General features: G+C 41.0%; 1 protein-coding gene across 4 annotated transcripts in view; it reads left to right on the plus strand.

Annotated features, from left to right (window-relative positions):
* Positions 1–26,567, plus strand: part of GAB2 (GRB2 associated binding protein 2) — a 195,239-nt gene that overhangs the window by 157,556 nt on the left and 11,116 nt on the right. For all 4 annotated transcript variants that reach the window (XR_008619564.1, XM_024131629.3, XM_028500967.2 and 1 more), the window contains exon 3: positions 13,258–13,501. Coding sequence is in view for 3 of the 4 variants with exons in the window: in XM_024131629.3 (XP_023987397.1) it covers positions 13,258–13,501 (244 nt within the window). In the remaining variant the exon portion in view is untranslated. The remainder of the gene's footprint in view (positions 1–13,257; positions 13,502–26,567) is intronic.

A 26,567-nucleotide genomic window follows, 5' to 3' on the forward strand; every position in this document is an offset into this window, starting at 1 on the left:
TCTTTTTATGGCTGAGTAATATTCCATTGTATATATGTGCCACATCTTCTTTATCCATTCATCTGTTGCCCCATCCTGCTTTGATTTAGTCCCTCTCAGAGACCCCAGTTTTACCAAAATCCTTAAGTCAGTGGCTGGAGCCCCACTGCCCAGTGGTTGACTTCCGGGTGGCCAGTGGTCTGTCTGACTGAATTTCTGAAGAAACTCCACTTCTGCTTTCCCTAAACAGCTTCCTCCTCCTTTCGGACTCAGCTGCCCCCATTTCTGGGTAATGCCCGGTTTCCGTTTCTGTGTTCACTCATTCAGCACACTGAGTACCTGTTTTTGCCAGGTCCTGTTCTAGGGTCACATGCCAGAGAAGAGCATAAGCCGTGTACCCACTCTCAGTGACCTCAGGAGCTTTGTCAAGTCCTCCAGTTTATGTTCTTTCTGCCAAACCACTGGAACCCTTCTCAGTGACTACCTGCCTCCTCTGTGTATAGTTCCAGGTCCTGGGGCCCTCAGTTTTCACCAAGTTTTGCTGCTTTTAACTGAACTGTGCCTGACTATATGCCAAGATATAGCTAGCAAATTTTTAAAAATTGAGGTTAACCTCAAGTGTGAAAAGAAAAAAAATTTTTTTTTTCAATTTCTGAATTTAATTTCAATATCAAGCCCCTATCTGGCTAGTGATAGAAATTAAAGTTCTCATCAACTTAGGTTAAAACTGATCAATACAGGATTTTCTCAGTTACTTCAGGTTTCTCTCTTCTTTTTTTCCTCATGTAAATGGAAATAAATACACCAGATATTTATTTTTTCCACCTCTTTATTGAAGTATAATTGACAAAACTGTATATATTTGAAGTGTACATCATGATGATTTGATATATGCAAACATTGTAAAATGATGACCACAATCAGGTTAATTAACACATCCACCACCTCAAAGTTCAGGTTTCTCTTGCTTTCTCCAAGTTCCCAGAAGCTTAGGGAACTGGAAATAGTTCACTGAGGCTAGAGCTCAAAGTTTGGGAATGAGAGGAGATATGTGAGAGACCTGAGGATGAGAACATGACCCTTTTATCTTTCTGTCACCACATTAGTAGAGACACATAGTGGCTGCCCAATGATGATTCAAATGAATGATTTAGTTATAGTTTTTGTTTATAACTTTGTAAATAGTTATAGTTATATAAAATTACAGTTTAAAAAAATTACAACTTATTTCCAAAAGTTGTTTTGAGAAATTCACTGTTGAGGAGGGGGAAAAAAAGAAGCTTCAAAAACATTCTAACCTTATTAACAGGACACAGAGTCTAAAATTCTATATATTGAAATAGTAGTATACAATGAAAAAGAACAGTTTTTAAAAAGCAAAGAAAAATAGAAAATGAATGGTGTTCTAACTAGTCTGAAGAGGTAGGATATGAACTTTATTTTACATATCTATCATTTATTTATTGTTTACTTTTATTCCCCACCACCTCACTTCTTTTGTGGATGAGGTCAGTGAACGAATTCTTCATGTCTGGTGAATCATAACAGCCGAAACACCCAGCCAAGACAGAGAAGGCGGTAGATTTCATAAACTGAGAAAATTCTGGAATATGAGATCTTGAAGGGCCCTTAGAGAGTGTTTTGTTCCAAACTCCTCAAATGACAGTGTCTGGAGGTCAAGAGAGGGGAGCTAAGTTGCTCAAGAGCATACAGCTAACTGGCAAGGCTAGAATTGAAACCCAGGTTTCATCTGATACTTGTATGATGCGTGTGTGTGTGCCTGTGTGTGTGTGTGTACATATATATATATACACACACACACACAGGCACACACGCACATACACACACACCGGTTCAGGAGGTCAATTTAGTATAACGAGCAAAGAGCATAGGTCTTGGAAACATAAATACGTGAATCCACAACACTGATGAGTTCAGTCTTAACATGGTCTTAGGCAAGTCAGTTTACTTTTCTGAGCCTCAATTTCTGCACCAGTAAAATAGAAACAAGACATTCTTCACAATATTATTATGAAGATTATATAAGAATCCACTTAAAGCATGGTGCTTGGCACATGATAAGCACACATTAAATATCTGTCAAGTGTATGGCTAATAAATTGTTGCAGCCTTCTCTGTGATCTTCACAGCAGCTCTTTGAGTGTGTATACCATGCTATTCTTATCTCCCCAAAACTGAAACATCCTAAATAATACTATCTCTATTTTCCCTGAACTTGGAAACATTCTTACTGTGTGTGATTAATATGTTTATCATAAACCTTGCTGACTTTACTGATTTGAGATGCATTATACTTAAGTTATTGAGGTGCTCAAAAACAAAGGTGTTTCTTTAAATATACTACTACTAACAGTAAGAGATGATGTTTACATAGAGCTTACCATGTAGAGGCAGTGTTCAAAGCATTTCACAGATCTTAACTCATATAATCTTATGAGGTAGATACCTATCATTATTCCCATTTAACAGATGAAGAAACTGAGGCACAGAGAGGTTCAGTAACTTTCCCTAGTTCTTACAACTACTAAGTAAAGGACCTGGGATTCAAACCCAGACAGTATGGCTGCAGAATCCATGTTCTTAACTACTAACCCATACCCTGAAATTCTAGATACAGTTCCTTGCCTCACACTGTCACGATACCTGTTTAGGGTCTTCAGCATGTGCATGAAGACCTGAGAGACTCACTGCTGTCTCTGCTCTTTTGTGATGACCTTCTCTGGCTTTGCCAAGAAGGTTTCCCAAGCCTGTCAACACAAGTCGATCATGTTATTCTCTTGTACCTTTTGATTCTGTATGCTGACTAGAAACTAGCATGTTGTTTGTGCCCAAGGTGTGCTGAAATGAAAGTGAATATGATTCCTTTTCATAATATTCATGGGCTCTCCAAACTGGCTTTTCCTGTGGTTCTTCTTCTTGATTATTCCAAAGCATAGGTTTGGGATTCACTGGTCTTGGTTTCAGCCCGCTTCTGTCTCCTTAGTGACCAGCTTAAGTTAGGTACTAAGATTTTTGAGAGAGGACATGATTGTACAAACCAGAAGGAGAACTTGTAGTCTGGGGGCTGGCAAACTTTCTCTCTAAAGGGCCAGATAGTCAATATTTTAGGCTTTACCACCTGAACATTCTTTGTCACAAGTACTCAACTTTACATATAAGCAACCATAAAGAATATGCACATGAATAGGGGTAGAACTTTATTTATAAAATCAGGCAGTCGACCAGATATGACTTATGGTCCTTAGTTTGCCACCTCCTGTTCTAGTATAATAATATGCCTTGGCAGGCCTACTCAGATACATGTACATATGGTCTTAGTGTGCTGGCCGTCCTAGGGATGTTAAAAAACAACTCTCCCTTTTGGATCCCAGTGAAAAAAACCTAGAGTTGCTGAGGCATCAAGACACAACGCTGGAAGATGAATAGGGGAGCTACAGGTATGAAGCCAGGAGATTGTTGTGACCCCAGGACTGGAGACAGTGTCCGAGAAAGAGCCGCTGACTGGAAGCTGAGTCCTGCCAGGCTCTCTGCCTGCAATCCTCTACTCACCAGTCAAAGGCCAGTTGAATCCATTTGCATGCTCTGGTACCAGTCCTGCCTCTAATCAAACCCTGAAGGTCTGCAAATGCAGTTCACACACCAGGTTACCCCAGTGATGGAGTGCTAAGGGAGAAGTTCCCTTTGTGGAGCACTGATATACAGACACTATGGCATTCCTTGACTCTCTAGGACAACGCTGCAGGTAGCTATTCATAAAAATTTTACAAATTAGGGCACAGATTCGGATACCATTCCTAGGTTCCACAGCAAAACACTCAGATTCAGATTTCAAAATCCATGTTCCTTTCCCCGAACCACACTGTCTCTCCTACAGCCACAGTTCTAGGTCAGGTAATGCTGTGGATCTCATAATTCCCTAGGCAAGCTGGAGCTCTTAGAATCCCAGCCTTACCATCCAGACTAGAGCAGTTTCAGGGATCGTTCTTGTGATTATTGCCACTGGTAATGATTCTTGATGAACTCCCATCATTGTAATGTCTGACACTTGTGTTTCACACTGGTAGCCAGTTGTCTCTTAGTGAAAGTCACTGTGAAAGGAAGGGGAAGCTTACCTCTTATGAAGTTGGTTAGCTTAAAAATACAGTGATATTGTTTCGATATTTTTGCGGAAAGGTCACAAGGGTCAGATGCATCATTGACATGTGAGCTTATGGTGCCCATTAGATGAGCTTATGGTGCCCACTAGATGGATTGATTCCCATGGGAATACTAATGAGTCCCCAAAGTTCCTTGAGGGAAGGGAGAAGTGCTGCCCCAAGTATAAATTTGCTCTTCCCAACTGCAGTATAAGCTCCTACAGCAAGGACAAGATCCACTCTTTTTTTCTCCCGTTGCAGAGCACAGGCTCCGGACGCGCAGGCTCAGCGGCCATGGCTCATGGGCCCAGCCGCTCCGCGGCATGTGGGATCCTCCCAGACCGGGGCGCGAACCCGGTTCCCCTGCATCGGCAGGCGGACGCGCAACCACTGCGCCACCAGGGAAGCCCCAAGATCCACTCTTTTTGACAGGCCTGAAGCTCTTAGTAGAGTGCCCACAGTCAGTACTCATGACCCTAAGTTAACAACGAGTGCTTCATTCCAATTGTGGATTGACTCTTTGAGGGGGACACGCAGTCAACCGAAGCCCCTCTCAAAGGAGCAGGAGTAAGGTCTGTCACAACTGAGGCGTGCTGTCCGTGTGGCAGGTGAGATAAGAACAAAGCTGACCTGTCCGACGTGAACTGGACAATGCATGCGTGGCTAAGTATAGACCAGCTGTCCAAAACCAGAAACACACACAACTCAGACAGCCTTGCTAAGTGATAACAGTTCCTCCCACCCTGAACAGCAGCTTACGTTCAGATCCTGGAGCTCTTCATTCCTTCTTCTGACCCAAAGAGGAAAGATTCTGACAAAGCGTATTGCCGTGGTATGTTCATTGAGCATCTTGTTCTAATCTGGACGTTTAGTAGACACACAGCATTGTGCTGAACACCACCAGAGAAACAGATGGTCTAGGTCCTGACTTCTCACGATCTGTTTTGTATGAGAGATTTGTGAATTCCCAGCATAAAATAAAAAGCAAAATAAAGTACTATAAAAGGTTTAGAGGAAGGCATAATTAGTTCTCACCAGAGACCTTATAGAAAGCACGGCATTTGCTGTGGACCTTTGTTTCCCATCTCTGAAATGAGATGCTGCAGGGCAAGGAAGGTTATGTAAGGACGTGTGACCAGAGACTGTGTGACATGCCTGCGAGCTGCAGCCACTCACTCTCTTTGCCCTGTGCCCCTTCACAGGATTGATTTCTGCTAAAGTAGACCAAGAGATCATATCCGTCAAGGTCAGGGTGCTGTGACTTGGCTCTTGGATCTCTGAGATGGTGTTTATTCCCAGATCCTTCCTCAGAAGGGGAGTGGGGAGGCCTGGTTCCTGAAAGGTCTCACAGGGTCTCATGTTACTGCCTCTCTGCCTCCCCTTTTTTCTTCCTCTGTTTTATAGTTTTTATAAACACTAGAAGACTTATATTTTTGAACTTGGGGAATTATTTATACTAGTCTTTAGTAGTTTGATCCAGCAAATGTTTATTTACCATGCAAATATGAGTAACATTATAAACTCATGACAAAATAGCAATCCTACTGGCCAGTGTCCTGGTGGTCAGATCTCCTGACTTGATTACCCCCCCCCTTTATAGAGAATATATCTTCATTCACATTGATACATCTTTCTACTGGTACTGCAGAAGGACCCCTGGACTAAGAGATCTGAGTTTTAATTTCAGGGTTTACATCTGATCCACTGTGTGGCCTTGGACAAGTAGCCTCACCTTTCTGGACCACGGTTTCTCCAACTGTAAATGAGAGATTTGGGGGTGAGTAGGGAGGGCAGTGATAATGATTGGACCCTAGGTTCCCCTCCAGTTACCACATTATGTGAGGTATTGTATAGAGTGAAGACATTTTGTGTTTGATCCTAAATGTATGAATAAATTCTCTAGTAATGACGTGTGCCAGAGGATTTTGAGCATTATTCCTTTTTAAATAATTTTAGGCTTGTGATTGTGAGTTAAAATGACCTGGATCTATTGATCCAATTTTGCACTCAGCCAATCTATCAGCAGGTTTTTGTTTTTAGAATTCTCCACCCATCTGATTCTTGCATGTCAATTAGCTTTCCCCAGGGGACCACTCGTCCCATAAAATCCGACACCATTAGTTTCAAAATTCTTTCATTAATCATCTTCTCCCCAGTTAGAACCCTCAGAATTTTACCACCTTTCTACTTTTAGGAATAAATGATATAACAATCGTCAACTAACAACTACTTACTTAGTATTTAATAGTTACTATTTACCCGTATTTCACCTCATTGAATCCTCAAAAGAACCCTGTAAGGTGGGTGTTCTCTTTGGCGTTTGACAGCATGGGAGAGTGAGATTAAAAGTTTCACCCAAGGCCCTGTGGCAAAGTAGTTTTAGAACCTGGACTCCCACGTTTCTGACCCACATCAGGCTCTTTTCTGTTGCTCGCTGTTCCTTTGGAGTCGGCTGTGGACAAATGATAAGGAGGGCCAGGAAGAACATGGATGGTTTCCAACTTAGAATTTTGATGATACCAAGAAAGATTTGGGGAAGAATTTGTTCTTTCATTTGGCTTTCAGAGCTTGCTTTGCCCTTGATTTTTCAGTTGACCCCAACCCTTCTACCTCTGCCCCAGAATTAAGAACCAGAGATTGTTAAAAACCAAGCCAGTGGATCTGAATCTAAATGTGTAAATATAACGCATTAGGTCTTACATGGAGCAGCTCTCGTAAATTTCGCAAAGATGACTTTGATGTGTATCCCTGGTCTAATCCAAGTTCTTCCTTTTATAAATAAAGAAAACAGGGCCCAGAAAGGTGAAATGACCTACCGAAGGTCACGCAGCCAGTTGGCAGCAGACCTGGACCTAGACCCTCATTCTGTTATTTGACTCTGCCTCCCATAAAGCTAATACCATTCACCTCATAGGGATTGTGTAGGAACTCTTTTCTCTACATGGGTGAAAATAATTGGCTTTGAAGACAAATGAGATCTCTTTCAGATCTAGGCTCTGCCACTTTCTAAATGTGTGACCCCAGAGCTCACTATTAACTTCTCTGAGCTTCAGTTTCTCCATCGCCCCAAAAAACAAAACAAAAAAGCAATGGAGGTAATAATATCTACCTCACGGGGTAGACCAGACGCACATAGTAGGTGCTCAGTAAATGGCAGCTGTGGTTATTGTAGTCAGTATTGTCCCTTTTGTTCTTATTAGTCCACGTATAACATCTACACAAAGTATAGTTGTGACTTGGAAAGAAATTCCATACCTCTTGGCCAATTTCAGGGTCTCAGCCAGTTCCATGTGCACTCTAGGAATAGGAGCAGTAAGAATGGTGGGGTGCTGTGCTAAATGCTTTGTATAAATGACCTCCATTCCTTGCAGCAGCCCTGCAAAGTATGTATTCTCCCTATTGAACAAGTGACGATCAAAGAGGTTTATGTAACCTTTCCAAGACCAGAGCCAGGAGTTAGTAGAGCCAGCCTTTGAATCCAGCCTGGGCGCCAGCATGAACTTTGGTCTACCATTTTACGGGTTCTGAGACCCACTGAAGCTTGGGTTGGAGGTTGGGGGGGAAAGGATAAAGATTAAAAGGGCATTGAGATAAGGGAACCAGTCATTATTTGGCCAGTCATCTTTTCCAGAAGCTCCCGCCAACCACCCCTTTCCTGCTCCTGTTATCACTAGCTAGTGGATGGCTGGGCTGGGCTGGGCTGGGCTGGCCTGGGCTGGGCTCCTCTACTGAAATCCTTCAGAGCTTTCCTGTTCTAGAGTTTTGCAAGAAGGTGGGAGGAGTGTTTTTATGCTGGGCAGGCTTCCCAGGAGTGATTGTGGAAAGGAAGGGGAGTGATTTTGTAGGGCCCTAAAAAGAAGCCAGGAAGAAGAGGAAAAAATAAAACCCTGCTGAGAAGAAAACAAATTGACTCAGGCATTTTCTGGCATTATCTTTCGTCTAGACTTGGAGATCGAAGCTCAGGCCAGAAGTCTGGAAATGTCCATTTTCTTCTTGCTGTATAACTGACCTTCCTAATGACCCAAGACACATCATTACAACAGCCTTACAGCCACATACCAAAAACAGCCCAGTCACGTATTGTCTAATGTTTCCTTTATCTTAACCATTCTTTCCTTTCCTCAAAAGGTACCCAGGCAATAACAACAAATTCTGTGAATATTTATATGAGTGCATGTATTTGTTTTCACATCCTTATCTCATTCGCCCTTTACAACAGCCCAGTAAGATAGACAAGCAGGCCAGGGATTATCCTCCCATCTTGACAGGTAAGCAACTAAAGCTCAGAGAGAGACCTGTCCATGATCTTACAGCTAGTTAACAGCAGAGCTGGAAATGGATCCCTGGGCTCCTGACTCCTGTCCTGTGCATGAGGTCCACACACTGTGAGGTGGAATTTCAACCTGCTTGAGTCTTTTCACCCCAAACCATGAGTGCTTGCCTTTTGTTTAGCTGAACTTCCCACTGCCTTGCTGTGATTATGGGGTGAAACCCTGAACAGCGGGGTTGGAGGAGTTATAGGGAACTGAAGGTAGGAAGGGGAGAATGTCTCTTACTCAAGGGAGTTTAGTAAGGGCTCGGTACTTACTGAGTGTTCAGTTTTCTATTCGGAGAGGAAATAAAGAAAAACTAAAGGTCAGATGAATTTAACTGGATGACTGTTAATCTCTTGCATATACTTTACCCTTCATACTTTGCAAAGGGCTTATGCGTGTGTGTGTGTGTTTTAATCCACACACCATATATCACTCAATTAAAGTGTACAAGTCAATGTTTTTAGTATATTCACAGGGCTGTGCAACCGCCATCACAGTCTAATTTGGGAACATTTTTATGACCCCGAAAGGAAACCTTATACCCATTAGTAGTCACTTCCCATCCTCACCCCAGCCGTAAGCAACCACTAATCTACTTTCTGTCTCTATATATTTACCACTTCTAGACATTTCATATAAATGGAGTCTAGCTTCTTTTCACTTAGCACAGTACTTTCAAGGTTTGTACATGTTGTAACATGTATTTGTGCTTTATTCTTTTTACTGCTGAATATTCCATTATACGCTATGCCACATTTTCTTTATCGATCAGCTTATATGCATTTGGATTGTTCCTGCTTTTGGCTATTATAAGTAGTGCTGCTGTGAAAATTTGTTTACAAGTTTTTGTGTAGATGTATGTTTTCATTTCTCTTGGGTATATACCTAGAAGTGGAATTGCTGGGTCATATGGTGACTTTGCGTTTAACTTTTTGAGGAACTGTCAAACTGTGTGTGTTTATAAATTTACTGAGATGTTATTTCCTATACCATGAAAGTCACCCTTTAAAGTATATAGTTCAGTGGGTTTAGTATTTCCCAGGGTTGTGCAACCATCACCAGTCTAATTTTAGAAAATTTTCATCAACCCAAAAAGAAATACCATACTCATTAGCAGCCACTTTCCATTACTGCTCCCCACCCCAGGCAACCACTAGTCTACTTGCTGTCTTTGGATTTTCCTATTCTAGACATTTCACATAAATAAAGTCATGTAATCTATAGTCTTTTATCACTAGTTTTTTTCTCTTAGCGTAATGTTTTGGAGATTCATCCATATTGTAGCATGTATTAGTATTTCATTCACTTATATGGCTGAATAATATTCCATTGTATGGATATATCACCTTTTGTTTATCCAATCTCTACCTCTTTCATCCCCTTCCTGTATGTCTTTGTCTCTGTTTTCTTATAAGGACACCAGTCATTGAAGTAGGTTCCACGCTAATGCAGTATGACCTCATTTTAACGAATTACATCTGCAAAGACGCTGTTTTCAAATAAGGTCACATTCTGAGGTTCCATGAATTTTGGAGTGACACTGTTCAACCCAGTAAAGGTACCAAGGAATCATCACATGAATTCAGGTAGAAGTCTTTTAAAGTTGCAAGCTGAGGTAGGCTTTTGGCAAGATTTAGTGCCCAAACCGCTTTGAAAGAACTTTTCTGGGGCTGCAGACCATTATGGAGCTAACTGGCTTCATAGACATGGCTTTATGTCAGAAGAGTGGAATTCCAAGTGTCTGTGGGCCCAATTCATGCTAACTCTTACTTCATCTTATTGACAGACCTCAAAAACCTCTCTGACTTTGACCACAAGAAACAAGCACATGTGGAGTTTTATGCCAGGGAAAATTCTTTTATTCATTCAACAATGACTTCAATGTAATGAATACCCACTATGTGCTGGGACTGTTCTAGGCACAGAGATACAGAAGTGACTAGAACACATGTTGAGTACCTACAACCTGCAGTGCTTTCTTGACCCTCTATGCACTTCATCCTCATAAAACCACCCTATGTCAATTTGTAAATAAGGAAACTGAGACTCAGGTGAAGTTTCTCTAGCTCTGTGAGTAAACAGACTGGGTCACAGATTTGAATCCATAGCCTGAGCTGGAGGCAGAGGGCCCTAGAGCTGAGGATAGGTCGCTCTTCCTTTATACAGACCCACAAGCATTCAGCATAGGGGACACGAAGGATGATTTGGGTGACAAGGCAGGATAAGTAGGTTGTGACAAAATGGCTATTCTTGTCCGATTGGGGAACCTGGACTTCTTTATTCTGAAGGTAATGAGTCAGTGGATGTTACTGAGGAAGTATGACTTATTATGCTATATGTACTTCATGTGTTTAATCAACACATGATTGTGAAGTTGTGTCACAGACTGGGCTTCATTCTAGGGATAAAACTGTTACAAGAGAGACAGTATCTCTGCCCTTACTGAGTTGGTAGCCTAATGTATGGAGTGATGAGAAAGAGGTTGGTGTTTTCCTGAAATTCTGTTTGAAACACAAGGAAGTACAGGTGGGAAACAAGATTGAAGAAATAAACAGGAAAGTGGTTTTTAAAAGAGAGAGCTTTGTAAGTCATCTTGAGGATAACAGGGATCCAGTGACGAATTTTAAGCAAGGCAGTGACATAATGACATGACGTGGTTGCTGAGAAACAGGGAAGAGTCATAGATAATGCCTAGGTTTCTGGCTTGGGGAACTGATTGGATGGTGATGTTGATGTACTTCACTGAGATAGAGAACGCAGGAGGAGGAGTTCCGTTTAGATTGTTCAGCTTGACCTGCTTGTGGGACAGCTGAATGGAGACGCTCAGTAGATGGGGGGGGGGTATATAAGACAGGGAGCCCAAGAGAGAGAACTGAGCTAGAGATTCAGATTTGTGAGTTGTTATCACATAGCTGAAGCTTTGAGAGTGGACAGGATACCCCTGGAGAGTCTCCAGAGTGAGAGTGAGGTCATAGGAGGGTCTGGGGCAGAACCCTGAAGAAAGCCCCCATTGAAGGGCTGGGCAGAGGAAGAGGAATCCAAAAGACTACAGATAGTGTAGAATGCACCAGAAGTTTCCCTTGCACCTTCCCTGTGTCTCCTCAGGCAGCAGCTTGGGCTGATCCCCGGCGCTGGGCCTTCTCTGTCCGCCAGCATAAACCCTCTCCTCTGCCACTAGAGAGTTCTTCTTGCAGGTCTAATGGAGTAATGAAGCCATTGATTCTGTTAACAAACATCCAGTTCACTACGAGACCTGTAATGGGAATTCATTTTGGAGGTCAATACAGCTGTCAATGGAACAGTTTTTCCCCAGAGGCCTGTGGCTTTTCCTGCTGTACGCTGGCAGAAGTTGTCTGGCCCAGCAGCAGAAAAGACTGGAGAGTCATTAATGCCGTAGAGCATCCATGAGCTGGTGATCCTGCCCAGGGCCATGAGAAGGGTACCAAAATAGGTCAGATAACAGGGAGTGGAAGCAGAACTATGTCCCCTCTGAAGTGCTTTGAATAACCATAGAAAGCCACCATCATCACCATTAAAACATTACCTCCCACTAGCTATCACACTGCCAGAAATTACATCTTTAAATCTTTCTTTTGAACAAAAAGTTTCACTGTTGGAATTATTGTATGCTGAATGAATGTTTTTGCTTATTCTACAAAGACAGACTCAGAACTTTGTATGTACCTGGGCTTTATTAGGTAAATGCTGGCACTGTAGAGGTAACATCATCAGCCACTGTTCTTAGAAACCCATGGGCCAGGCAAGGAAGCAGGGTGACAGTGGATATAATGAAGCATGTGCCACGTGCTGTTAGCACCCAGAAGAATGGCCAAGTCCACGAAGGTTTCAGAGAGAATGTGATATCCGTGTAGGGTCTTAAAGTCTGTGTGTGAGTGCCAGAGGAGAAGTGAAATCCAGGCAGAAGGAAAAGCATAGGCCAAAACAAAGGATCATAAAAGGATCATAAAAGGGGCTGGTGCATTCACAGACTGATGAAGCTTTCATATGCCTGGGGTATGGGAGGAGAGAAGCAGGAAATAGGTCAGACTGTGAAAGGCCTTGTATGTTGTGCTAAGGAATTTGGACCAAGCTTAGAGAGCCAGCCAAATGAATAATGCCCTTGGCTGGGGGTATTACTCTAAACTATTATCTGTCTTTAATACCTCACTTCCTTTCTAACACAACAGACGAGAGTTTTAAGATAAGAGTTAAGAGAAAAAAGACCCATAGATGGAGAGTGGTGAGTACAAGATGTGGGGAACATCGTCCTCAGAGGACTTGGAAGGGCAGGCGGGAGGAGCTGGGACCAGTCTTAAGGGACCGTTCCAATTACATGTGCTTTTGTCATTAGTACAGTAACACACAGTCCAGGGACTCAGTAAATAAGTCTTCAGGAAGCAAAGCTTCGTTTAACAAAGCCAGCTTAGCTTTGAGGGAGGTGATGAGAGCAGGAGCCACCAAAGAGAGGGAAGGCAGTGGCACTCACCGCCCCAGAGGCTGGCCTTGCTCGAGAGCCAGAGTCACACTTCTGGACCTCGAGTAGGCACACCTCCTGGAAGTGGGACAGATACTGCCCCGGCTGTGATAGGGAGTCGCCTCCAGGAGCAGTACGGAGGTCCAGAGCCTGGAAGCCGCAGCCCTGCTCTCTGGGAGGGCAGAGCCGGGGCAGGTACATGAGGAAGAGAATGCTGCGGCTGGGCCATTGCCTCTGCTCTTAGTGTTTTCTCTTCGTCTGACAACCCAGTTTGGGATAAGGACAACTTCCCTTCCTTTACCATTCAAAGAGCTCTTTCTCCTTTCCACAGACTCCCTGAGGAACATTTCCTCAGCCAGTCACGGCCCCCGCTCTTCTCCAGCTGAGCTCAGCAGCTCCAATCAGCACCTTCTCCGAGAACGAAAATCCTCAGCCCCGTCGCACTCCAGCCAGCCAACCTTGTTCACCTTTGAACCCCCGGTGTCGAACCACGTGCAGCCCGCCTTGTCCACCAGTGCACCTCAGGAGTACCTCTACTTGCACCAGTGCATAAGCCGGAGAGCAGAAAATGCAAGGTAGGCAAGCAGAAGTTGGTTGAGCAACAACTCGCAGGGCCTAGTACTTTTCAGACTTTGCTTTTTAATTTTAAATATGTAAGAGTAAACTATTTTATCTTTCCAGATGGGCAAATATATAATTATAAAACAAAACATCATTGTTCTTGCTTAGGCAACCTTCACATTTTATTGGTATCATCTACGTTGCTATACAATGATAATTGGATTCCAAAGAAGCCTCCCATTATCAAAAATCGTGCTATAAAAATTTTTGGTTTAATTTGAAAAAAAGGCATTAGGAACTAGAGTTTCAGAATTGAAAAGAACAAAGTCAGTGCACTTGTTGGCCCTAAGAGTGTAACTGTAAAATCTTAACATTGTTGAACAAATCCTTATCTCACTTTTATTTATTTATTTTTATTTATTTTTTGTGGTACGTGGGCCTCTCACTGTTGTGGCCTCTCCCATCGCGGAGCACAGGCTCCGGACGCGCAGGCCCAGCGGCCACGGCCCACGGGCCCAGCCGCTCCGCGGCACGCGGGATCCTCCCAGACCGGGGCACGAACCCGCGCGCCCCGCATCGGCAGGCGGACTCTCAACCACTGCGCCACCAGGGAAGCCCCCTTATCTCACTTTTGCTCTAGAGCTACAGTTCCATATGGCAGCCAGTCTCCACATGTGGCTATTTAACTTTGAATCAGTTAAAATTAAATAAAATTTAAAATTAAGTTCCTCAGTTATACTAGCCATATCTCAAGTACTCAGTAGCCACACATGTCTAGTGGATACCATACTGGGTAATACAGATATAAAACATTTTCATCATCACAGAAAGTTCTAGAGCAAGGACTCCCTGCTCTGGAATAAGTTTTTGTTTTTCTAACACCATCAACTCTAACAGGTACAGAGCCTGTACATATTTTTATTACCTTTTATTCCCATTGTTAGGGTAAACAAAAGTGCAGAGCTGGTGGGCTTTGCCAGAGCTGGTTCCCAATTCTACCATGGCCAGCAGATTGTAAATCATGTTCCTTAATGAATTAATTTAGAAATATCTAATTTGTGTTATGAAAATTAAGGCAATTAGAGAACTGGCTGTATTAATAAATCATGTCACAGAGTATTTTCATGCATAATCTCACTTAAACCAGTTAAACATACTGAGAGATTGCCAGGGTAGATCATTTATCTCCATTTCATGGATGAAGAAACTGAGACTCACAACTAATAAATGACAGAGATAGGACTAGAACCCAGGTTTCTCCTTTCTGGTCCTGTATTCTTTTCTCCACACTGTGCTGTTCTGGTTATGGTTTTCTGAGTCATTTTCATGCAACAGAACCTCCCAACACTCAATTTTAAGTCTCCCTGAAAAACCCATTTTCCTGAAGCAGCGTTGGTTCATTTGTGAACTTTCACTAGTTCAGTCGACTTCCATCAACATACACATGAAGGCCTGAGTTCTAAAAAGGTAGAATGAATTAACCAAGATCACTGAACTAGTTAGTACCTGATTGTCCTGAAGCACAGACCAGAGACAGTATAGTAGAATGAAAAGTATTTTACACAGTGAAAAGTATTTTGCAATCAGTCAGTTATGGGTTCAAATTCAGGTTTGGCCACCTCTTTGTGACCTTGGACCACGTATTGAGCCTTTTTGACCTTCAATTTCCTTATCTGCAGAGTGGGAATAGTTAATTCAAAGGCTTACTTAACGAGCATAAAATGGCAAAATATACCTAAGGTAGCCAGGAGGTAAGAGGTGCTCAGGACATATTGCCAGATGCTCTCCTGTGCTGCCTCCCCTTCTACTACATGTAGGATTGCCTGGTAGTAGAGAATGCGAGGTCTTACAGTCATAATTCTAGTGAAAGACAGAGCAGTTTATATTAGTGCCTCTCAAACATTAATGTGCATGTGAAATACCTGAGGATCTTGCTGAAATGCTGATTCTGATTCACTGGGCCTGGGGTGGGTCCTGAGATCCTGCCTTTCTGCAAAACTGCAGATGATGTCAGTGCAGACTGCAGATCATACTTTAAGTGGAAGGCTTTATATAGTATTAACAACTGCCACCACCTCCAGTCCCATGATACTGCTAAAGCAACAGTGAACACATATATAAATGTCTCTGCTTGAATTAGCAGCTGGGGCCCACTCTCTGTACCCTCACCTCCTCTGTAAAACCTCTTTTAAATCTTCTTAGCTGGAATTCATTTTTCTCTGAATTCCCATAGCAGTTTTTGATGATCTTTCTCACAGCATTTGGAACTTTCTACCTCGTATTATGGATTTTTATATTAATATGTTACTGTCCTTTGGGACAGGACTCAGGGCACATAGTAGGTGCATAATAAATATTTGGACAAATATGTGTTATGGAGGTAACATAATAGATGAGACAGAATTTATCTACAGCTGGGGAAGCAGCTTAATTGTGGGGCCTTGATCAAGTTGTGCTTTTCTCTGTGTCTTTGTTTTTACTTGTGTGGGTGTGGGAGTGAGAGGGTGATGAGCAGGATCTCAGGGAGATTTTTAAAAATAGTAAGTTCAAACAGTGTTTGTAGAATTCCAAGCAGGAAAGGAGGACGGGAAGGAAGTTTTCTTCAGTCTAGAAGGATTATGTAGTTCCTGGTAATGTTGGAGTAGCATGCATGGTACTAAACATACTGTAACAATTATAAACTCTGGACACAACATTTTAAAATCCTGTTCAAAGGCACTGAAGAGCAATCAAAAAGCAGGACTGATTTGACTCTTAAAACAAGGGACAAAGAAAAAAAGAACTTAGGAGTTCCAGTTCTGCTATGGTGGCAGAAGCCACCACAGGCTTCTATCCCTCCCACTAATTACAGATAAAAACTCTGGACAAAATATAATTACCCAAAGACTCTGTAAAGTAAAAGAAAGGAAGCAGATTATGGAGGGGAGCAAAACTTGGAGACGTGAGTACACAGGTAAATCTTCTGTCTCTGGTGGATTTGTCCTGAGAGTGGGCTCCATCACAAAGCAGCACAGTGGGGCAGACTGCTGAAACTCTAGTAGAAACCTCATCTTTCTGGTTAGAGGAACCAGAAAAGGAGCCCTTTGGGGACTGGAAAGGAGTGGAGTATCCCAGCGTGGAGAGAGCTAGTGAAGAGATTTCCTAATTCTGGGTATAAACCCACACAAGTCTCAGGCTCACCTTGAGCTACCCATGTGTGGGACAGACTCAAATCAGCATAACAAGAGCTTTGTGAACTAAACTGAGATTTTCACTACCACACACAGAGGAGAAACGGACGTTACAGGTTGAACCTGACCATATTGATTGCCTGCAAAAACAAAAACAACATTCTGCAAAGGATGATAAAAGAACCCAGAGTCTACACAACATAGTATCATAACATTCAGAATATAATCCAAAATTTCTCAGCCTACAGAGAGCCAGCAAACTAATTCTCAAGGGAGAGCACAGATGCCAACCCCAATATAACTAATGTTGAAACTACTACACACAGTTTTAAAAGCCCATTTTATAACAGTATTCCATATGATAAAGGAAAACACACTTGAAATTAATGGAAAGAAAACGAAACTCTTATCAACCCAGAAGTCTATATTCTGCAAAAGTATTCCTTCAGGAATGAAAACAAAATTAAAGACACTCTCAGATGAAAGGTAAATAAGAGAATTTCCAAGAGATCTGATTTAAATAAATAATAAGGCTAAAGCAAAGAAGTACCAGAAGGAAACTAAGATCAGGAATGAAGGAAGAGCAGCAGAAATAGTAAATATCTGCGTAATTATAAAAGACTATTTTTTCCCTCCTAAGTTTTTATCTGTTTTTATTTCTCTTCAACCTGAAGAGCTTCCTCTACCATTTCTTGCCATGTGAGTCCCTGGGAACAGATTTTCCCAGCTTTCATTTATGTGGAAATACCTTTATTTCACCTTTATATTTTAGAGATATTTTTGCTGGGTATAAAATACTGGAATGATGGCTTTATTTTGGCATTCTAAGGGATGCCATTCTATAGTCTTCTGACCTTCATTGTTTCCGATGACAGGTCAGCTGTTCTTTTTATTCTTATTCTCCTGTATGTAATGTATCTTTCTTCTTCTGAATGATGTTTTTTCTCTTTTTTTAAAAAAAATTGTGGTAAAATACACATAATATAAAATGTACCATCTTAACCATTTTTAAGTGTACAGTTCAGTAGTATTAAGTGCTTTCACATTGTTATGCAACCAATCTCTAGAACTCTTTTCATCTCTCAAAATTTAAAGTCTCCACTCTTAAACAACTCCCCATTTCACCTTCCCCCTAGCCCCTGACAACGTCCATTCTACTTATCTGTATGAATTTGACTTCTCTAGGTAACTCATTTAAGTGGAATCATACAGTAGTTGTCTTTTTATGCAATCCTCAAGGTTCATCTGCGATGTGGCATGTGTCAGGATTTTCTTCCCTTTTAAGGCTGAATAAATATTTCATTACATGTATATTCCACATTTTGTTTATCTGTTCATCCATTGTTAGACCCTTGGGTTACTTCCACCTTTTGGCTATTGTGAATAATGCTGCTCTGAACATGGGTTTATAAATACTCTTCAGGACTCTGCTTTCAGTTATTTGAGGTATATACCCAGAAGTAGAATTGCTGGGTCATATGGTAATTCTATTGTCACTTTTTGAGGAATTGCCATACTGTTTTCCATAGTGGTTACACCATTTTACAACAGTGCACAAGGGTTCTAGTTTCTCCACCTTCTTGCCACCACTTGTTATTTTCTGGTCTCTTGATAGTAGCCATCCTAATGGGTGTGAGGTAGCATCTCATTGTAGTTTTCATTTGCATTTCCCTAATGATCAGTGATAGCATCTTTTCAGGTATTTGTTGCCAATTGGTATATCATTTTTGGAGAAATGTCTACTCAGGTCCTTTGCCCATTTATTATCAGATTCTTTTGTTATTGTTGAGTTGTAAAAGTTCTTTATATATTGTGGACATTAACCCCTTATGAGATACATGATTTGCAAATATTTCCCCCATTCTAAAGACTGCCTTTTCACTCTGTTGATTGTGTCCTTTGGTGCACAGAAATGGTTTTAATTTTGATGTAATCCAATTTATCTCTTTTTACTTTTGTCACCTGTTTTTTTTTATTTCATACATAAGAAATCATGGCCAAATCCAATTTCAAGAAGATTTTCCCCTGTTGTCTTCTAAGAGTTTTATTGTTTTAGCTCTTACATTTAGGTCTTTGATCCATTTTGCATTAAGTTTTGCATACAGTATAAGGTAAAGATCCAACTTCATTTTTCTGCATGTGTATATCTAATTTTCCCAAAACTGTTTGTTGAAAAGACTGTACTCTGCTGTAGAAAAGATCTTTCCCATGGTCTTAGCATCTTTATTGAAAATCATTGAGGGTTTATTTCTGGACTCTGTATTCTGTTCCCTTTGTCTATATGTCCATCTTTATGCCAGTACCACACTGCTTTATTTACTGTAGGTTTGTAATAAGTTTTGAAATCAGGAAGCGTGAGACCTTTAACTTGGTTCTTCTTTTTCAAGACTGCTTTGGCTATTTGGGCCTCTGACTGATTTAAGTTTTTTTCTTTATCTTTTTTCAGCAGTTTGACTGTGATATTCCTAATGTGTGTTTTCCTTTATATTTACTATGTTTGGGGTTCACTTGCCTGTCTAATTCTGTGTGTTGATATTTTTGATCCAGTCCAGCAAAATTTCTACCTGTATTTCTTCTGCCCCATTTTGTCTCTCCTTTCCTTTGAGGCTCATATGAAACTTCAGTTACTCATATGCTAGACCACTTGAAACTTACCTACATGTCACCGATACTATTCTTTTTTTTTTTTTCTATCCTTTTTCCTTTCTGGCTCAGTTTGGATAGTTTTTTAAATTCATTTTTCAATTCTAGGATTTCCCCCCCCCTTTTTTAAATAATTTTTGAAGGGGAATAGAAGTACAGTCAATGCCATATATATAAATGTCCTCATGCCCCTTGGTAATGTGTCCTCTACCATATTCCTCAGAAACCACTGACAGTCTTTCTGTCACTACATTAGTTTTCATTTTTTGGAATTTTACTTGAATGGAATCATAGAGTATCACTATTTTTTCTGACTTCTTTCAATCAGCATAATGCTTTTGGTATTCATTCATGTTGTTGCATGCATCATTAGTTTTTCCTGTTTATTGCTGAGGAGTAATTCAATGTATCTTTATATCACAACTTACTTATCCAGTCACGTGTTGATGGGCAGTTAGGTCGTTTCCAGTTTCAGCTATTACAAATTAAGATGCATTTGTACATAAACAGTCACTAACAAACCTTGTATGGACATTTGTTTCATTTCTCTTGGGTAAATACCTAGAGAGCTAGGTGGTTTACTGGTTAATTCTGTCAAATAGTCAAACAAAATAGTACAAATATTACCCAAATTCTTTTTAGGAAACATAAGAGGAAGGAATCCTTTTGCAACTCTTTTTTTTTTTTTTTTTTTGCGGTACGCGGGCCTCTCACTGCTGCGGCCTCTCCCATTGTGGAGCACAGGCTCCGGACGTGCAGGCTCGGCGGTCATGGCTCACGGGCCCAGCCACTTTGCGGCATGTGGGATCCTCCCGGACCGGGGCACGAACCCGCGTCCCCTGCATCGGCAGGCGGACTCCCAACCACTGCGCCACCAGGAAAGCCCTGCAACTCATTTTTATGTAACCAACATAACTCTACTACCAAAACCAGACAAAGATTATGAGAAAGAGAATTACAAAGCATTATTCCCTGTGATAGATGCAGAAATTCTTTTTTTTTTTTTTTACAAAAAAGTATTAGAAAACAAATCCAACAACAACAACAATATATATATATATTTAAAATGTGTGTGTGTATTTTAGGGATAATATATATTAGGGAATATATATGTTTGTATACATCATTAGGGATAAGACACCATGACAAAATAATGTTCATCCCAGGAATACAAGGTCGGTTTGACATTCATAAACCAACCGATATAATTCATCACATTAAGATAAATAAAGGAGAAAAATCATATAATCATCACCTCAATAGATGCTAAGAAAGTATTTGACAAAACTTAATACCTCTTCATAAAAAATATTTCTTAGCAAACTGTGAATAGAGGAGAACTTTCTCAAACTAATAACAGACTTCAAAGGATAACCGACAGCTAATATCATACCTAATGGAGAAATAGTAAACATATTCCCCTAATATTGGAGACAAGGAGAGAATACCTGCTCTCACCACTTTTATTCACTATTATACTAGAAATCCTAGCCAGTTCAATAAGGGAACAAGAAAAATATAAAAGGCACAAATATCAGAAAGGAAGATGTAACACTGTCTCTATTTGCAGGTAACATGATTGTTCATATAAAAAATCCTGAAGAATATAGAAAATACTAGAATTAATAAGTGAATTTAGCAAGGTCACAGGATAAAATATTATTATACAAAAATTAATTTTTACATACTAGCCTCGAAAAATTGGAAAAATGAACTTTAAAAAATTCTCTATATAATGATGCCCCCAAAATGGACTAGTTAGTAATAAATTTAACAAAAGACATGCAAGATCTCTTCACTGAAATCACTATCTAACATTGCTGAGGGAAATTAAAGACCTAAATATAGAAAGTGATAATATACTACAGTTATGCATTGGAAGACCCAATATTATTAAAATGGCAGTTCTTCCCAAATTAATCTGTAGATTCAATGCAATCCAAATAGAAATCCCAACTAGCTTTTTCATAGAAATTGATAAGTCAATTCTAAAATTTACATGAAAATGCAAAATATGCTAAAATGTGAATAGCCAGAGAGAGTGGTATGGACATATATACACTACCAAATGTAAAATATGAATAGCCAAAGAGATCTACCAAAAAAAAGTTAGAGGGCTTATACTACCTGATTTCAAGACTTTCTGTCAAACTACAGTTAGACAAGACAGTGTTGTATTGATGAAAGGGTAAACATACAAATCACTAGAACAGATTAGTGAATCTAGGGGTAGGATGAAAAAATATATGTATGATTTTGACAAAGGTGCCAATAGGGAAATGAAAGTCTTTTCAACAAGTGGATATCCATATAAGAATTTTTTTAATTTTAATTTTATATTGGAGTATAATTGATTAACAATGTGTTAGTTTCAGGTGTACAGCAAAGTGATTCCGTTATACATATACATGTATTTATTCCTTTTCAAGTTATTTTCCCATTTTAGGTTATTACAGAATATTGATCAGAGTTTCCCTGTGTTATACAGTAGGTCCTGGCTGGTTATTTTAAATATAGAGTGTGTACATGTCAGTCCCAAACTCCAGTCTGTCCTTCCCCTAGCCTTTCCCCACCGGTGACCATAAATTCATTCTCTAAGCCTGTGAGTCTGTTTCTGTTTCATAAATAAGTTCATTTGTATCATTTTTTTTAGATTACACATATAAGCGATATCATATGATACTTTTCTTTCTCTGTCTGAGTTACTTCACTCCGTATGACAATCTCTAGGTCCATCCATGTTACTGCAAATGGCATTATTTCATTCTTTTTAATGGCTGAGTAATATTCCATTGTGTATATGCACCACATCTTCTTTATCCATTCATCTGTCAATGGACATTTAGGTTACTTCAATGTCTTGGCTATTGTAAACAGTGCTGCAATGAACATTGGGGTGCATGCGATATCTTTTTCAATCCATCTCCCAGAGTAATGGAAATAAAAAACAAATGGGACCTAATTAAACTCAAAAGCTTTTGCACAGCAAAGGGAACCATGAACAAAACATATAGGAATTTTTTTAAAAACGTTTACTTCATATCACACTACTCAAAAGTTAACTCCAAAGTATCAGAGACCTAAATGCAAAGTCTAACACTGTGAAACTTATAGAAGAAAACATCTCTGTGATCTCGGGGTAAACAAAGATTTTTATACTGGATTTAAAAAGCAGGAATCATAAAAGAAAAAAAATGATAAAGTAGTTTTTATCAAAGTTAAAACTTGCTCTTCAAAAGATCCCATTAAGAAAACAAAATGGCAAGTCACCAAATGTGAGAAAATATTCAAAACACATATCTGACAAAGGATTTATTTGTAGAATATATAAAGAGCTATTACAAGTCAGTAAGAAGACAAGCAACCAAATTTTTTTTTTTAATGGGCAAAAGATTTGAGCAGACACTTCACAAAAAAAAGAGATATAAGAATGACCAGGGCTTCCCTAGTGGCGCAGTGGTTGAGAGTCCGCCTGCTGATGCAGGGGACACGGGTTCGTGCCCCGGTCCAGGAAGATCCCACGTGCTGCGGAGCAGCTGGGCCTGTGAACCATGGCCGCTGAGCCTGCATGTCCGGAGCCTGTGCTCCGCAACGGGAGAGGCCACAACAGTGAGAGGCCCGCGTACCGCAAAAAGAAAAAAGAAAAAAAAAAAAGAATGACCAATAAGCTCATGAAAGATGCTGAAACATCAGGGAAATGCAAATTAAAACCTCAGTGAGGTTTTGCTTCATCTCTCCTGGAATGGCGAAAACAAAAAAGACTAGCAATGCCAAGTGCTGGCAAAGTATGTGGATGGGCTTTATCCGTGCACTGCTTCTGACATTCACATTACACACTAGGTACTCTGGAAAAAGGAATAATGCTTTACAGTTTACAAAGCACTTTTATGTTAGTTACCTCATTTGATCTCCAAAATAATCTTACAGGGTTACTTTTGAGTAGGGACTTTGAGAGAGAACCAGCTCATTCATCTCTGCCTAGCATAGACATAAATATGCCTGATTATTGTAGTGAAATAGTATTTACTGAGGCCAATAATACCAGCCTTCTATCTATCCCCTTCTACATTTATGAGGGATCCTGATATACAGTTACAACAAATGAATCATCTTAGAGATAACACCATGACTTTTTTTATTATTACTCTTAGTATACTACTAGCCACTAATATTTCTTCAAGTACCAGATAGTATGTATTCTGGTTAAAATGACTTCAGTCCTCAAACTCCAGCTCTTCCACTGAGCTAAAATAAGTAATAATTCAGAATAGTAACTATTGCCAATGGAAGGAGTTTTGAATGACACTGTCAAGACAAGCAGAATCTTTTTTGTTTTTGAAAACAAATTAGTTTCACTAGATTTATTTTTGCCCTCTAGCTAGATTCTAGCCAGTCTCTGTCTTCTTATTTCAAGGAGGCTGTTAAACCTGTTAACATGTGATGTGTTGTGGTGTGTGGTGGGTCACATGCCCTAGAAAGCCATAATTCTGGTGAGGGTTGAGGGAAGTGAAATTTCAAGTAACAAAATTCCAGAATGAAAGCATCACTGACCCTGCAGCACTATTCTACAGAAAGATAGGGGGTAAAACATAAAATCAGAAATGTCAATGGAGAACTTACCTGTGATTAATCATTTCTAAGGCTCATTCTCCCAGTGGCTTTGATTGACCAAAGGCAGAATATACAGCTTTTACCTTCACATATACAGCTTTTCTCTGTAACCACAGAGAGAAGGCAGGCTCAATATTGCAGCCAGAAGAGTTCAGGATACAAAGATCACCTCACCTCTTAGAGATTGCGGGACAGAATTTTCTGAGTTTTCTTCCCTCACAGGAAGGAAACATTTGGAATGAGTCAGATACAGAAGGATGGTCCAAATGACCTCTTAGGATTGCCAGTGACAGGTACGGAGCTCTAAATGGTGGCTAATTTACTTACAAGCATTCAATTATACTCCAATTTTTTAAAATAGCAGAAAAAAAAAATTAAATTGGCCCTTTATTGTTATAAGGTACTTGGCATCTTGTAGAGTGGAAGGAGTGCAATTGTGGTGTAGTATGTTACATAACATGAGACAATGTACAAAAGAACAAGTGTAAAATAAAGTGGCTGGGAAAAACTAGGAAAGCATTCCTAACAGCCAAGAGAGAGGTTTGGGTTGATATTAAAGCCAAAGCATGTACAAGAGGTGATGTGATAGCCCCATCCACCTGGGGCTCTGGGAGCAGCTGGGAGCCAGGAATGGAAAGGAAAAGCTGCTGGGCTTGGGGAAGCATTTTCTCCCAAACTTCTCTCTGCCCCCAGGGAGCTCCCCTATACACTTGTGTTCAAGTATCTTCTGGCACCATGTCTGCCATTTATTGTTTTTCTCACCGGATGTGTGAGGGTAATACCTGTCTCTCAGAACTGTCAGGAGGATTAAAAGCTACATCACATGTGATGTGCCTGGCACAGTACTGTGCTCATTTTATGAGGCCTCTGTCAGCCCAGAGCCCTGGAAGAGAAACCTTTCTCCAAATCCACTGCTTCCAGGTATCTGTCCCAGAAAGCAACTCAGCACATCATGGTGGCACAGGCCTCAGTAAAGGTCTACATGAAAGCAGTAAAGGCCACAGGACTTCTAAGTGCTCAGAATTCCCCCTCTTGATTCTTGTCCAAAGGGAGCGCGCTGTAGCCATGTGGGTTTTGGGCAGGGAGTCCAGGGACCTGGGTGCTGGAACCAGTTCTGCTACCATCCAAGTGTGTACCTTTGGGCAAGTTTGTTTCCCTTGTTCAACTCCTTTCACCTGATTCTTGAAGTAATGGTCAGTCCCCCTCAGCGTGCATGGGTATCATCTACCACATGCCAGGAACTATGCCAGGGGACAGGATATGGTGCCCTGCCTTCTAGAAGCACAGGGTCAGGTAGAAGTGGAAAGGCACAGACCCAAATAAATTTCACACAAGATGAGTGTTGTGATGGAAGCAGAGTGCTGTGGGAGCAAAGGAGGAGTGCTGAGTAAAGTGACAAGGAGACTTAGAGGACCTAAAACACCACTGTGGAGCAAAAAGCCTTTTTTGGCACTTTGTGTAAGATTTTGATGCATCAGGGAAACATTCCAGAGAAAGGTAAGTTATGCAAGCCCAGGGCTGGAGCTCAGGGAGTGTGTTTAGGGATGAGCCAGTAGTTCTGTGACTGGATAGGAGATGCCACGACAGCGGGAGGTTGGGACATGAGCTCATGTGTTCTGAAGAGGAGGGGTTTCAATCTGCTGCTCCAGAGGGTTCAGGCCAAGCCCAGGAAAGGGCACGGCAGCACCAACGCTTTTCTTTATTTGTTTGTTTATTTATACATTCATTTGCTTGTTTGTTCAACAAACATTCACTATTTACTATGTGACAAGCACTGATCCCAGTGCAGATGAGAGAAATGAATAAGACACAGTTTCTTCTTTCCTCAAGAAAATCACAGTCTGATGGAGGAGATAAGTAACAATGGTGCGTAACACAGATAACAATTGCTGCCTGCTCCAAGAACAGAGTTGAGCAAGTGATTGCTTGTTCTGGGAGGTAGAGGATGTAAGAAACAGCTTCAGAAGATGTGCCATTTGAGCTGAGTATGAGCTTGCCAGACTGGAGTAAGAGGCCTTCCAGACACAGCAAACAACACAACAAGGCACAGAGGCCTGACTGCCTAGGGCATACGGGAACACCTAGGCAGTTGACTGAGTAGACCCTAGAGTGGGAAGGGGAACTGGGGAGGAGAGATTGGAGAGGTGAGTTGGTGTTGGAATATGACTCGGTCCTAAAGGCATGGAGGCAGTTTTGAAAATGGTTAAGTTGGGAAGTTAAGAAAGTAAATGTGAGCGGGATAAAGAGATCAGAGAGGTCCTAGGCTGATGGTAGGGAGACGAGTTATTACCCCTTTCGTTACTGCAGAAGAAAATCAGGAGGACCTGAATTGGGGTGGATTCCATAGGACCTGATGTGATTATTGAGTGAGAAATCATAAGGTAACTCCAGGTTTTGGCTTGAGTGGCTGGTGCCTTTCCCAAACTGGAGAGTCAGGAGGAAGATGATGAGTTCACTCTTGCATATGTTTGAGGTGACTGCAGTATACCTGCAATGCTCTCCCCACCCCTACACCACCTTAAAATCTTTCAAGGACTCCCATTCTCATCAGCCCAGGCCTGGCGCCTCTACGGTCATCTCTCAGCCCACCTCCTAAGGCACTTGCTCCAGCCTGAGCAGCTTGCAGTTCCTTGAACTTGCCAGATTGTGTTCTACT

Source organism: Physeter macrocephalus, chromosome 16, assembly GCF_002837175.3.
Source record: "Physeter macrocephalus isolate SW-GA chromosome 16, ASM283717v5, whole genome shotgun sequence".
NCBI lineage: Eukaryota > Metazoa > Chordata > Mammalia > Artiodactyla > Physeteridae > Physeter > Physeter macrocephalus.